This window comes from Taeniopygia guttata, chromosome 8 (assembly GCF_048771995.1).
Source record: "Taeniopygia guttata chromosome 8, bTaeGut7.mat, whole genome shotgun sequence".
Classification (NCBI taxonomy): Eukaryota; Metazoa; Chordata; class Aves; order Passeriformes; family Estrildidae; genus Taeniopygia; species Taeniopygia guttata.
In genome coordinates, this window is record NC_133033.1 from 30,520,719 (window position 1) to 30,534,702 (window position 13,984).

The 13,984-nt window shown below is 49.3% G+C and overlaps 1 protein-coding gene across 1 annotated transcript in view; it reads right to left on the reverse strand.

The window, feature by feature from the left end:
* Window positions 1-300: 300 nt before the first annotated feature.
* XPR1 (xenotropic and polytropic retrovirus receptor 1) overlaps window positions 301-13,984 on the reverse strand; it is a 112,732-nt gene continuing 99,048 nt past the window's right edge. Inside the window, exons 12-15 of the mRNA XM_030279618.4 lie at window positions 9,303-9,469; window positions 8,892-9,031; window positions 7,716-7,937; window positions 301-5,696 (exon numbers count right to left, since the gene is read on the reverse strand). Coding sequence (XP_030135478.1) covers window positions 5,636-5,696; window positions 7,716-7,937; window positions 8,892-9,031; window positions 9,303-9,469 — 590 coding nt within the window. The 3' untranslated portion in view covers window positions 301-5,635. The remainder of the gene's footprint in view (window positions 5,697-7,715; window positions 7,938-8,891; window positions 9,032-9,302; window positions 9,470-13,984) is intronic.

Sequence of the window (13,984 nt, forward strand, 5' to 3'; positions counted from 1 at the left end):
GCAGGAGGTTTCCTCCAGTGCCAGACCCTGGCATGTTGGGTGTGAGCTGGGCTGGTGCTGGAGGAAACCTGGGCTGCTTCCCGTGAGCCCCTCCAACCTCTCCTCAGACATCTCCCTCCTCCAAGCACCTCCTCCTCCTCCTCCCAGGACATGGATGTCCTCCACCTCCAACCGCCAGCGACATCCCACAGCTCCCAAGGGAGCCAGAACAGCAGGAGCCAATGCTCCATGGGTGGATGCAGCACAGGGGTGAGACTTGGCAAGACACACACACAGACCAGGGACAAAAGAGCCATCAGATCATTGGAAAACAAAGAGCTTGTAATAATGAAAAAAGGACAGATTTCGTAACCAATCACTTTTTCCTTTGAAAAAACACAATCACAGTAACTTCGCTGTATACAACCACCTAGAAACTATGAAACAGTATCACATTGTGCAGTATTTTTTTTTTTTTAAACCTACTTATCAAGAAGGGAATTCCACACTTCAAAAATGATATCCATTTGGGGAGGAAGGAGGAGACAGCTAATAGCGCAGTCACAGATACATCATGAGTCCAAGCAAGCTGCAATTCTTTGTCCTCACCTTTTCCACTGAGCCAAAACAGAAGAGTGGAGAAGGGGATAGCAAAAGAGAAAGGAAGGGGGAAGAAAGAAAGCACCCACAGAGGACTAATCACACTCCATAATTACTTTTGACATCTACAGGGCTTCATAGAAAGATCATTTAGACCAACACAGCGGGGAGGGGGAGAGGAAGGCGGCAGCGGGGCCTGGGGGGAACTTTGGCATTTCCACTCCAGGCCCCTTCCGAGCGCCGATCCTTCGCCACGAGGACCTACGGGATGGAGAGGTCATGGCAAGTTCTACCAGGATGCCCAATTTCTCCTCTGGAGTGAAGAGTTTGCAATTTGGTTTACAGAGCTTGAGGGACTGTCAGGCCGCAGGGCACCTTGCCAGGCAGGGGCTGTGCCCGGGCCAGGGCAGCCCCGGCTCCCACCGGGAACAGGGCTGGGGTGTCACTTCCCGTGTTGTGCCCCTTCCCTCTCCTTTTCCAAGGTGCTGCAGCAGGGATCAAGGCCCCCAGGGATGGTGACACACCAGTTTAGCCCCATGTGGCAGCAGGGGACACTCGCCCCAAGGGGCAGAGTTTGGGATTGGGGTCATGTAAAGGAGGCAAGGTTTGATGAGGTGACAGCCACTGAGCCCAGCTGTGACTGCTGCAGAGGTACCGTAGGGATTTCCCACTCTTCCCCCAAGAGCCTCAGCCCCTCTTTTCCAAGGAGACAAAACAATCAGATTGCCTTCTGGAATAAAAATGTCAATTTAAAAAATAAAACATTAAGGCAGAAGATCACCTTCCCTCTGCGAGTGCAAAGCAGAAGGGCGGAGGAGAGGACGGAGGACATGGATGCAGCATGTGAGCAAAGTGGAGTTTGTGTCCCCAGCTTGCCAAGCCACGTCCCGGCCCCAGGACACTTCCCAGCACGTGTCCTGGCGCTGGGGACACAGCCCCTGAAGCCCAGCGAGCAGAGCAGAGCAGAGCAGAGCAGAGCAGAGCAGAGCAGAGCAGAGCAGAGCAGAGCAGCATCCCTGCAGGACAAGGCCAAACCCACTCGGCCGTTCAAACACAGCAAAGGCTTCACGCTGTCCCCACTGCTGGCTGGAAATAAAATCCCCAGGGATTGTTTTCTCCTGAACCAGGAACGGCCTTTCCCTCCCTGTCTGCCACACTGGCGCTGCAGCTGAGCACCAGCAGAGAGGCAGAACGAGCAGCACAAGAGTTTTTAGGGAAGTGGGAGCAGCAGGATCCAACTCTGCTGAGATTTCCACCAGAGATCTCTGCCATTCCAAGGTGCTCATGCTGAAGGCTGCTGCCAGTTTCTTTCATTGGGATCAAACAGCAAAGACACCGAGAGAATGAGGAGGGGCAGGAGCAGGGTTGGGAAAGGTGTAGGATGAACACCAGCTGACTTTGGGAATGCACCTGGATGAGAGAGGTAGGAGCTTACTGGATACCTACAGGCTGCAGCCAGGACTGCTGCAAATGCATTTCTTTTAAAATGTGATGGGACAGCATCGATTCTCATTGGAGAGCCCCCACTCCTGCTTGCAGAGTCCAAAGATCCCAATCCTGCCCTGCTGTCCTGTCATGAACACACCCATGGCACGTGGCACTGCCCTGCCCAAGCACAGGGACCTGGAGCTTCTGGTGACACCATCCCAAAGCCACACGGGGAACCCCAGCCAGCAAATAAACTCTGCATGCTGCAACACCTCACCCCTGCAACCACGAAACGCCCAGAGGAGAGGCAGGATGGAAAGCAGGAGGGAATCAGCACGGAGAAGCAAGTTCAAAGGGAATCTCCAAAAGTCACAAATGCCACAGGGTGGCATCTCCTCTCCTTAGACTGCACCTGATGGGTTTCACCAGACCAAAGCAGCTCCACACCACCCTCAGAGCTGTACAATCCAACCTCCACTGAATCACGAGGCACAGCCCAACACCTGAAATCCACAGCTTGAAGACCTTCCCCAGCTTCCACCTCCCATCCAGCTGCATCCCAACAATTAAAGCAGTGGATAAACCCCTCACCCCCGGGTCCTTTTAATGCTGCTCTGTTCTGGTCTGCCACCCTGCTGCTGTCCCTCCAGGAGTGTTCTCAAGCACCCATGAGCAAAGCCCAGCTCAGGAACTGCAGCCACCCTGGCAATGTCCCCACTGCCCTGGCTCCTGCTGCTCCCAAGGAGGGACAGGGCTATTTTCTCTCACCATCTGTTCTGCTTCATTAGGTCTCCCTTAATTGGCCAGATGTTCTCGTAGACGTGGAGCCATCCCAGCTTTAGTGCTCGCTCTCAGGAGGAATCTGCACGCCTGATTTCTCAGAAATCTCGGGGAGGGAGGGAACAGGCAGATGCAGGGCTGGGAGCCTTTAAAAGCCACACTTCTGGGAATTCAGGCTGCTTTCCCCCGAGACAGCATCTCCACTGCCAAAAGGGACCACGCTTTATTTTAGGAGATAGTGTTTGCTGGTCATAGCACGCCACCTCCCTTTTCTTTGTTTTCCTTACTCCTCCTGCCAGCAAAGACAGAAAAAGGGAAGAGAAAGAGCAGAGCAAGGAGCAGAGCAGATGGACACACTGAATTCTTGCTTCCCATAAGGATTTGGGTAAACTACAGAATAAGAATTTAATCACTTGCAACCCGACCCACCCGTCACGTTGGGAAGCAGAGGGTGGGACGGTGCAGCAGTGGGATGGACAGATGGACACAGGCCACCCAGCCGTGCCCTGCCCTCCCCAGCCCAGCTGAGGAAGGCAGAGTGCTCCCAGGGCACTTCCAAATCACAGAACCATGGGATGGTTTGGGTTGGAAGTGACCTTAAGGACCATATATTTCCAACCCCCTGCCAAGGGCAGGGGCACCCTCCACTAGACCAAATTGCTCATAATGTCTCTCTGTATTTTTAATTTTCTTCTGAAAGCTCAGATTCTTTCTATAAAAAACCCCACTTGCTTAAAGTAACACCCAGTGGTGCTACATGATTTAAATGAATCCAAATAATTTTGGATTGCCTCCCTCCCCTAAGCTCCCCAGGCAGGGATGGCTCCATTCCCCACTGCTGGAAGTATCTATACATGGCTTGGACATGGCACCAATGCAAATTAGGAACCTGAAATACTTTAAGGGGCTGAAATATTGTAAGGGGCTTTATCCCAGACTGCACTTCCATGGGAATGGGAATGCTCTGTTTTAAGTATGAGCTGGCCTACAGGAGGTAAAGACAGGAGTCCAGGGGAGATGGACAGCACAGCCCCGGCTCATCCAACTCTGCTCCCACCAGAGCAGCCCCACACGGAGGGAGATGAGAGGAGCAGCACCACAACAGGGTTTTAATCTATTTTAAGGGTTTTCATCTATTTCCAACTAAATGAAGTGAACAAAGTTTTCCTTCTTCAGTTCCTCTGGGCAAGAGGAAGCAAACTGAGGAAATGCAACGTACTAGCTGTGGGGGACACGGTGCTAAGGGAGACAACCACCAAACAGCCACTGAGGAGAGATTCCTGCCATTCCACTGCCCAAACTGCCACCAGGCAGGTGAGGATCCTCCTTCCCCTGCAGACCCAGGGAGAACAAGGCACGCCAAGGGAAGGACAGCAGGACTCTGAGGCCTCCATGGCTCCCTCCCAGGAGGAGGGGAGACCAACGAGACCATTGAATTTACATTTCTCTTCCAACATGATTTGCTCAGCTGTCCATTAAGCCAGGTCTGCTCAAGTATCCCACTTCCCAAAGTGGGAGAATGAGATGAGTCAAGGGGCAGATGACCAGGATGGTGCCCAACAGAGGCTTTTTGCTACACCAGAAACCACAGAAGAGCTGTTTTCCATCTCACCTGCCCCATCAGGTGGGCACACACCACTTCTTTCCATGCTCCCTGAAACATAGCACCACTGCTAAGCCCCAGCCTGATGAACCCCCTCTGTCCCATGAGAACTGTCACCTCCTTGCCTTGTCCCTCTTGGCTGGGCTGCTGGAGAACTCCTGAAAAGCTCCCTGCTCAGACTGAGATGCCCTCATGACACACCAAGGCTTGGAAAAGTACTTTTTGATCTGGAGAATGAAGTTCCAAAGCCTTTGTTCACCCAGTGTTTTGTGCTGTTGGTGGGAACCAACTCTCCTTTCCTTAGGATCATCTGCACTACTTTCACACATGGAGAAGTTGGCTTTGAACTGGCACGAGAGACATGCCCAGAAGCAGTAGCAGCAACTAAAAAAATATCACAAAGAGAAACTTTGGTTTAAAATAAAATTGAAAAGAAATAAAAGAGAGAGAAGGTACACACAGGTGCAAGTTGTCTCACTAAAGGGGCATTTGCAGGGACATCACCCCACAACCCTGGAGATGGAGATCTACATTCCCCACTTTGTTTTACCGTTACAACCTTCATTGCACAGGACTCAAAATCACTCTCATATGGTCGTTAAGTTTCATAAATAATGTGAAAACTATATGCAACCGATACATCATATTTCCAAAAAATTATAAGAAAAGTTACATCAAATTAAAAAGTAGCTTCATGAATGAAGATACTGCTCTAAGTGCACTTTCCCTGCAAGTGCAGCCAGTGCCTCAGCGCTGGATATGAAGGATAAAACCAAACAACTGGAAAAAAAAACCAAAAACCAACAACAACAAAAATCAGATTTAAAAAGTCCGGTTTCAACCAGTCAAAACCGGGCCAAGCAGAAACTGAGTGTGCTCTTGGCACTGTCCCATGAGGGAGTCCCTATGATGCTTCGTTATCCAGATAAGGTTTGTATGTCCTTGTTGAGACTGTAAACAATCCTTCTTTCCTGAACTGTCCTCTTTATTGGCAAAACAAAGTAAAATATTTTATTTTTGTTTGTTTGTTTGTTTAAAATAGAACATTAAAATTAACCCAGAAGAAAAGAAATGAAACACAGTGAGCTTGTTGGAGTCCATAGGATCTGGTCTGGAAGAGCTCAGAAAACGTGTTCAGTGTTTTCTCCTGTTTTCAGCTGGATCTGTACCAGAGCTCGGGTTACTTGGGGAGGAGGGAAACAGAATGAGAAAACAAAGGATGTGGAATAAGAGAATGTGGCCATCTCATGTGTTCACTTCGTTCGCTAGGTCCTCTATCAATACCTTTGTGTCAGAAGCCTTGGACCTGGAAAAAAAACAAAACACAAAACACTCACTGGGGAGAAGGAATTCCTGGAATGACGTGCAGACAGCAAACCCACAGTGCACTTGGGGGAATAAAAAAAGGGAAAAATGCGTCTTTCTTACACAGAGGGGAAATAAACAATCTACTGTTGCATTGTTTCACACCCTCCCACTCGCCCTGGGAATAGCAGATCCTTGTAAAGATGCCCCAGCTGTCCCTCAGCATCCTCCTCCTGTGGCACTGCCCGCTCCACACCATGCTGGGCACACTCTGCCCATGGCCAGTGTCACCTGCCAGGCCGTGCCATGGCTGGGGACACAGCACTGCTGGATGTGGGCACCTGCCCAGCCCTCCCCACAGAACTCCACCAAACCCTTGCAGGATCCAGAGGAGTGTTCCTGCTCCATCTCCCAGGCATCTCCAGGGCTATGCCTGGCACATCTCCACTCGCTGCACGTCTGAGGGATCAATGGGCATGGCTGGAGGGAATTCCACCAGGCTTTGGCTCACATTCCCTTTGCATAACATTTTTCAGTCTCTAGCAGCCACCCCAAGGCTGTTGGTATTGGTCCCATCCCTGCAGGGATGAGAGCCAAGCACAGCCCTGAGGCCAGAGCACACCCTTCTCCTTCTCCTCCTCCTCCCAGGCAGTGCTGCAGGGATTGCACAACACTCCTGACCCGCTGTGCCTCAGCATCCCTGAGGAGCCCGGGCTTGTCCCCTGGCCAAAGGGCAGGGCTGCACAGCTGGGCAGGAGGAACACTGGAGCAACACTGCAGGGAAAACACACAGTGGACACGTTCAGGAGCTGAGGTGCAGGGTGGGGAAACGTTTGGGGTGCAAAAATGATGGGTGGGAAGAAAAAAATGTATGGGTTTGGATTTGAGAGGGGAAGGAGTCTGAGATCTTGCATATGAACTTTAACCAAAGAATAATTAGAATCATACAGAGTCATGGAATGGTTTGGATTGGAAGGGACCTTTAAGATCATCTGGTTCCAGCCTTCCTGCCAGAGGCAGGGACGTGAGTGACATCCATAGACCATATTGCTCAGGGCCAAATCCAGCCTGGCCTTGAACACGTCCAGGGATGGGGCATCCACAGCTTCTCTGGGCAACCTGTGCCAGGGCCTTACCACTCTCACAGAGAAGAATTTCTTCTTAATATCTAATCTACCCCTGCCCTCTGTCAGTTTAAAACCATTGCCCCTTCTGTCACTATGAGGTATACAGAGTCCCTCTCCCTCTTTTTCAGAAATGTCTGGTTGGGGAGAACTTCTCCTCCAGTTTGCATTTATAACCTCTGGCAGACTATTTCTGCAAGGGAGGGGCCTTGTAAAAAATGGAACTCCCTTTCCTGATGGTTTACCAGAACCCCAAATGCATAAAGGATGGATTAATTCCCTGGCAGAGAGAGGCACGCTCGTTTAACTAATTGGAGCTGCCCTCCCTTTGACGACTTTGAAAAGTTTTGTGCCATTTTGAAACCTTTGCACGATTCCCACTCCAGGACTCCCAGTCACAGAATCACAGAATAATGAGGTTGGAAGAGACCTCTAAGATTATCAAGTCCAACCTATGCCCTAACACCTCAACTAGACTATAGCACCAAGTGCCAAGTCCAGTCTTTTTTTAAACACCTCCAGAGATGGTGATTCTACCACCTCCCTGGGAAGGCAATTCCAGTACTTTATTATTCTTTTGGTGAAAATTTTTTTCCTAATATCCAACCTATACCTTCCCTGATGTAGCTTGAGACTGTGTCCACTTGTTCTGTCAGTGCTGCCCAGTGGAAGAGACCGACCCCACCTGTCTGCACCCTCCCTTCAGGAAGTTGTAAAGAGCAATAAGGTCACCTCTAAGCCTCCTCTTCTCCAGGCTAAACAACCCCAACTCCTTCACATACTCCTCACAGGGCTTGTGTTCCAAACAAGTCCATGACTCCTGCCTATAAACGCCCAGCAGGTGTTAACACCAGCTGCAGGGCAGGATTTTGTGTCAGTGCAGAGGCCCAACGTACTGTGAGGCGAGGCGAGGCCTGCGCAGGGACACGCTCAGGCTGCGCTTCCACTGCTTGTTCTTGCGGCGGTTCCGGACGCCGTCCTCCTGGTCCATCATCTGGTCCAGGAGCGTCAGGTCGTCGGCGTTGAGCGGCGCCACCGAGATGTCCCTCACGGCACGGAACTCGCCGCAGTTGTTCAGGTGCTCGTTCTCCAGACGGAAGAAGTTCCACACGAACCGCCTGCACAGATGGATGGATGGATGATGGATGGAATCCATGGATGGATGGGTGATGGATGGATGGATGACGGATGGATGGAATCCATGGATGGATGGAATCCATGGATGGATGGATGATGGATGGATGATGGATGGATGGATGGATGATGGATGGATGATGGATGGAATCCATGGATGGATGGATGGATGATGGATGGATCATGGATGGACGGATGGAATCCATGGATGGATGGATGATGGATGGATGGATGATGGATGGATGGATGATGGATGGATGGACAGATGGAGAGAAAAAGGAGAATTACCAACTGAGTTCCCCTTTTACAGGTATTTACTGCGTTTGGCAAAGCACTGGAGAAACATCCAGTGGCCAACAGCAACATCTTTCCTCTGGAGAACAACAGAACCTGCCAGGCTAATTCCCTATCCTAATATGGACAGCATGGAGGTAACCAAGCATTACAAGCCAAAGGCCACCTCCAGCATCTACATGAGTGAGGGCCAGCTTCAAGTTCTTCCCAAGAAGCTGTAGGGGTGGGTTTCCAGCTACAGTAAAAAGTGTTTAAAAGTCCTGGAAGCTTGCAGGATCCAAATCGATGACAGAGAATACAAAGAGGTTTGAAAATTGGAAACTTGAGAATCAAGCAAAGTTTCAACTGGAAATTTCAAGGAGAAATTTGGTAAAAATTAACCCCTCAAAATTATGTCATGGTTTAGGAGGAACTGCAAACAGCGTGAAGGATTCAGCTCTACACTGTGGCAGAGCCCTCTACCCTTTTATTCACTCAGCACCCTGTTTGGATTAAATATTCCTGTTAATCCTGGTCTCCTTGAAATAAAAACCAGTATACTCCACGTTCAAGGATCCAGGTGCTTCCCCCCCATGCTGACGTTACAGAACAAAAAAGTGAAAATAAAAACAAGAGAAATGAGCTACTCAGCCCAGCAGCCTTACCGGAACACCTCAAGTGGGGCAAATACAGTAGAAATGATGTCTGCAGCATAGGGAAAGATTTGCATGGAAGTGAGGGAGATCTGGATGGTCCACGCAAAACGCAGGATGACGTCTTCTACAATGGCACAATAGTAGTATGCCTGAGGAGCAACAAGAACAAAACAGCTCAACAAACACCTTCTGCATCCAAAAGACCTCATCAAGTCTTCAGGAAGCTACAGAATCTGCTGCTCAAACTCAAGCACAACAAAAAGAAATGATCTCTTGGAAACAAATCAGCTCTGCTGCTGGAAAATCCCAGCCTGTAGCACTGAAATGCTTCAGTGGGCATCTGCAACATGCTCTAAACTCAGCAAGGTTGGTTAAAATGTTACAAGCCTGTCCTAAGGTAAGAGCAGGCAGCATACGCACTTTCTGTGGGTAGACAATTCCTTCTCGGAGAAAAGTATTTTCACCAGCATTTTTGTCAAAGAGACCCCAGTCCATCTTCAGGTCCCAAATGAGGGTATAGCAAGAGCTGATGAAACAGAAGATAATCCACAGGTAGAAGAACACTTGGGTGTCACTGTGGTTTTTAGCTGGAAAAGAGAAGAACAACACACTTCTGTAGAACTGAGAGCACATTCCTTAAAACAGCTACAAACTGCCTCATTTCAGCAGTGGAAATCATCTCTTCTATCCAAGTTTTGGGACAATACACCAAATTCTAATCTGAGCCAAACCAACAGCCTTAGCAGGACCTGCTTTATATTGTTATTCAAATTCCACTTTCATCTCATTAAACTTTCAGCATTGGGATTGAAATTTACATTAATATTTGGAACAGGCTCCCAGGGAAATGGTCACAGCCCCGAGCCTGCCAGAATTCAGGAAGCATTTGGGGAACACCCCGAGGCACATGGTGGGATTCTTGGGGATGGTGCTATGCAGGGCCAGGAGCTGGACTCGAGGATCCTTGTGGGTTCCAGCTCAGGATATTCCATGATTTTTATTTTCCTGGATTCATGGCAGAGCTGCCGTTCTGGCTTTGAACAGCAGGTGGAAGCTGAGGGCCACATTTTGCAAAGGACGTGGGCTCGTACAAAGGATACAGCACTGACGCAGAGCTCAGTTAGGAGGGTTTGGTGAGAAAATATTTGAGTTTGTATTAACATCAACAACTGTGAATTAGTGCAGTAAAAGCCTGAAGAGCATTGGCAGTACAGGAATTACCTCCAGCCATTTCAGAGCTTGTGGTGGCAAGGGAAAAAGCAGCAGTGCATTAAAACGTACAAATCCTAAAGCAGGCTCTATATGGAGTTTTAAATACACATATAGAGCTCCTCTTCAGAAACAGCAGACTGTGGGCTCACCATCTGCTCAGCTGGGGATAGATTTTTCCAATGTTGTTTCCCATTCCCCCCTGAAAAGGTTACATTGCTCTCAATTTGGCTACAATTGCCTACATCAGCTGGCTGGGGAAAACCAAACAGAGCTGGTATTTGTGTTTGCTTTTGGAAAGCTGGCTCAAAAAAATCATGCAAATAAACCCCATTATGATGCTTCAGAAGGCAGAGACATTTTGCACCTGGCTGCTAGCAGGAATCTCTCCTTTCTGTGCAGCCTCAGCAATTGCTCATTCACCGATTCCCTCTAACAAAGCAAATTACATTTCCAGTACAAAAAAGATGTTTTCAGCCCAAGTCCAATGCCACACTACACAACAGCACCTTTTTCTATTTATGTGGCTTTAAAACAACAGAATCCCTGCAGCTGATCAGCCAGGGAGCAACAGGACAGTTTTTCCTCTCCTCCCCTCTGTATTTCCAGCAATTACGATTTGATGTAACGCGGCGATCCGATAAAATTAATGGAGGTGAAAATAAGAGCACGTTCCTCCCATTCCGCCTTTCAGGCTTCCTGGACATGATGTGCAGGATACAGGTCAAACCCACACGCTCCTTCCCCTCTCAAAACACCCCCCTAAGGCAAACCTCTGAATGGCATTTATGCAGCAAAGCCCGTTTTTGCACAGGAAAAGGGCATGGGACCGCTGCAGCTCCCAGCTCTGAGCAGCTCCCCTGCTCTGGGGTGAGGCTGGGAGCCTTTGAGCACTCCCCACATCCTCAGCTTGGCCAAGGCACGGCTCCAGCATCGCATTCCTGGTCCCTGCAGAGCGCTGACGTCAGCCGGGAGCAGCGCTCACGGATGCCCAGGTACCTCAAACGCTGCTGCTGCTGCCTGGAAACAGCCTCTCCCAGGCTATTTTTAACGTGCAGCTGCCCACAGAAAGGGACACAGGTGAGGATTTTGGAGCTTTGCACTGCCAGGTTTCATTCCTCCCTTTCTCAGCTCCTCCAAAGCCTCCACAACATTATTTCAGGAAGAAAAGGCAGATGCTGACATTCGGTGACTCATGAGACACTAAGACTGTTCTTTCCAGAATTATTTTTAGCTCATTAGATCTCCATGTTTAGTTCCCATTACCAGACCCTAAAGGATAATTCAGAGGCAGTTCATGGGTTGTATGTGCTTTCAAAGCACCTAAAATGCCCCAAAACACCCTGTGAAGCTCCAGTGCTTTCTCTCACCTGAGGCTGTTACATCATGCTGCTTTGGGTTGGGTTCTTTTTTGGTTTGTTTTTTTTTTTTTTTTTCTTCCCCTTAAGGACAGAATTCAAATAAACTGAGTCTTATTCCACTCCTTGATGCAGCAGCCCTGGAGAAGGCAGTGCAGCCAGAACCATCCTGAGCCCTCCCCTGCAGGAGCAGGCAGAAGAGCAGGGAAGCATTGCTGGGCAGCTCTTTTGAAGCTCTGTGGTCATGGAGGGGTCACTCTGCCCCCTGATTCTCATCTCCAAGTACACAAGGGGCAAACAAAACCCTATCCTAAGTTGGCAATTACAGTGGAAGGGGATTTCAAAGGTTCTTGCTGCTTAAACCTAAATCCCAGAACGGCTCAGGTTGGAAGGGACAATGGGTCACCTGCTCCAACCTGTCTGCTCAAGCAGGGTCATCCCAGAGCATGTGGCACAGGCTCTTGTGAGCAATTACAGAGAGGGGAACTGGGAAGGAAAAGGCCCAATTGAGAAATCTAATCTCACCAATCTCAAAAGGATGTGCTTGCTTTCAATGAAGTTATCCTGGGCTCAGTTCCCCTCTCCCTGCCTCTGTCTTTGCAGCAGCCTTTTCAGTGGCACCTGGGGTCACACTGCTTGGCCCCTTCTTCCCTCTTCTCACCAACCAGCTCTGCAATGCATTCAGCTCCTGAAAAAATTCATTAAAAACCCAAATCACTCCCTGGTAAAATGCCCTAATCAGAACTAGCCTATTGTCTTCATTATTGGCCTCCAAGTCCTTCCTTTAATCACTTATCCTCCTTTTCCTCCTGCTTGCAGTTCTGTTTGATACCTTCCTTCCTTCTGTCCTCATTGGTATTCAGCTGGTGTGCAGAAATATGTTACTGCTCCAGGCAAGCAATTATAGCTGGGTCTCTGCTGGCTGGTCCTAGCAGCCCTCTTCAGTGCTGCTCAGGGGGAGAGAAAATCAAGGCATTCATATTCTGCCCAGAGGCTCCATCAACTCCTGGCCTGCCGGTTTTCCAGGAGCAATACAGAGCCCTGCATATTTATGATGATGTCAGGGTCTATTTAAGCAGGAACTGTTTCATCCTGTGTGTTTTTTCTTTGTTTAATGAGGTGCTAGAAAACACCAAAAACCATGAGAGAGAGGCTCTGGACGAGAGAAGCACTCTGGCAGATCTCAGCCTCTCCAGGAAGGCAAAAAGGGGAAGTTTTCAATACCCCATGGCACCAGTGACATCCCCCCAAGGGAGGCATGAAGGACCTTCCTACTCCATGCTCCAAAGGGCACCACCATGGAGCAACTTCCTGAGCAGCTATTATTCAAAGCAGCACGTGCAGGACAAAACAGCAGCAGCACAAAACCTCAGAAGCTGCAGGTACAGCTCTAAGCCTGAGGATGGGCTGATTTCAGTGCTCACATTGCCATGTCTGCAGCCTGGAGGTGTGCAGTTATGTCAGAGGCTATCTGAGTCCACAATGCTCCTCCACTTGCCACAAAGCCTGTGGGAAGCAGTGTGCCATGGGGGCTGTTTGCAGCCTTCACCACAGAATTTCCATTAGCATCCTCAGTTTACCCTACAACATGCAATTCCAGCAGATCCTCTGCACAAATACACCTCAAATTGCTCCAGAAGGTCAACTAGATAAATAATGGATGGCTTCCACCTTTGAACTGAAGCTGTGAATGGCCACAGTCCCAGAAAACAGCCAAAGGCACTTGAAGCAGCAGAATTTACTGCCTGCAAAAACTGCTGATAGGCAATATCCTGGATCCCCAGACCAGCCCCAGGGGCCACAGTATCTGACTGGCATTCTGAGGTAGCACTGCTCTGCAGAAACTACAGCCCCTTCGAAGCACAGGCAAGAGAAAAGGTTGCTTTCCATCAAAGAGAGACAGCGAGCGCTCTCCCGAACGCTGTTAATATTGACTTTACCTCCAAAGAATTCAGCTGTTTACCCTGCTGAATTATTCTGGGGAATGTAAACACTATATAGTATTCAACACAGCAAAAATCAATGCCATGTATTATTGAAGGGCTGGATAAGAGCACAATGGCCCTTGATAAGCATTCCTGGCATGTCACCCACCGTGGGTTGTGCTGATGGGGAGCGCTCTGATAAAAGCTGGAGGTTATCAGGGAACACAGCCAGGTAAGCCCTGCTACACAGAACACACCACAGCAACTCTGCCAACTAAACAACTCTCAGTCCAGGCTTGCCAGAGCCAGCCTCAAGCACAGATTTAAGCAGAAGCAAAGCACAAATGTATTCAGAGTGCAAGGCAAGCGCAGCTCTGAGCAGGCTTAGGGATGGTGTGTGCCCATTAACTCCATCCCAGCACACCACAGAGCAGGGTGACAGCCAGAAGTGACTTATCTACATAAGAACTGCCATCGCAGTGACATCCCCGAGCATTTGTCTAACATCTCAGTGCTCAAAGCACAGCATTACCTCTCCCCTCAGTAATTAGATATCTTAATGAGCGGGTAGCGCTGCCTTTCTGCCCAGCCAGCACGTCCTGCTGTTTAG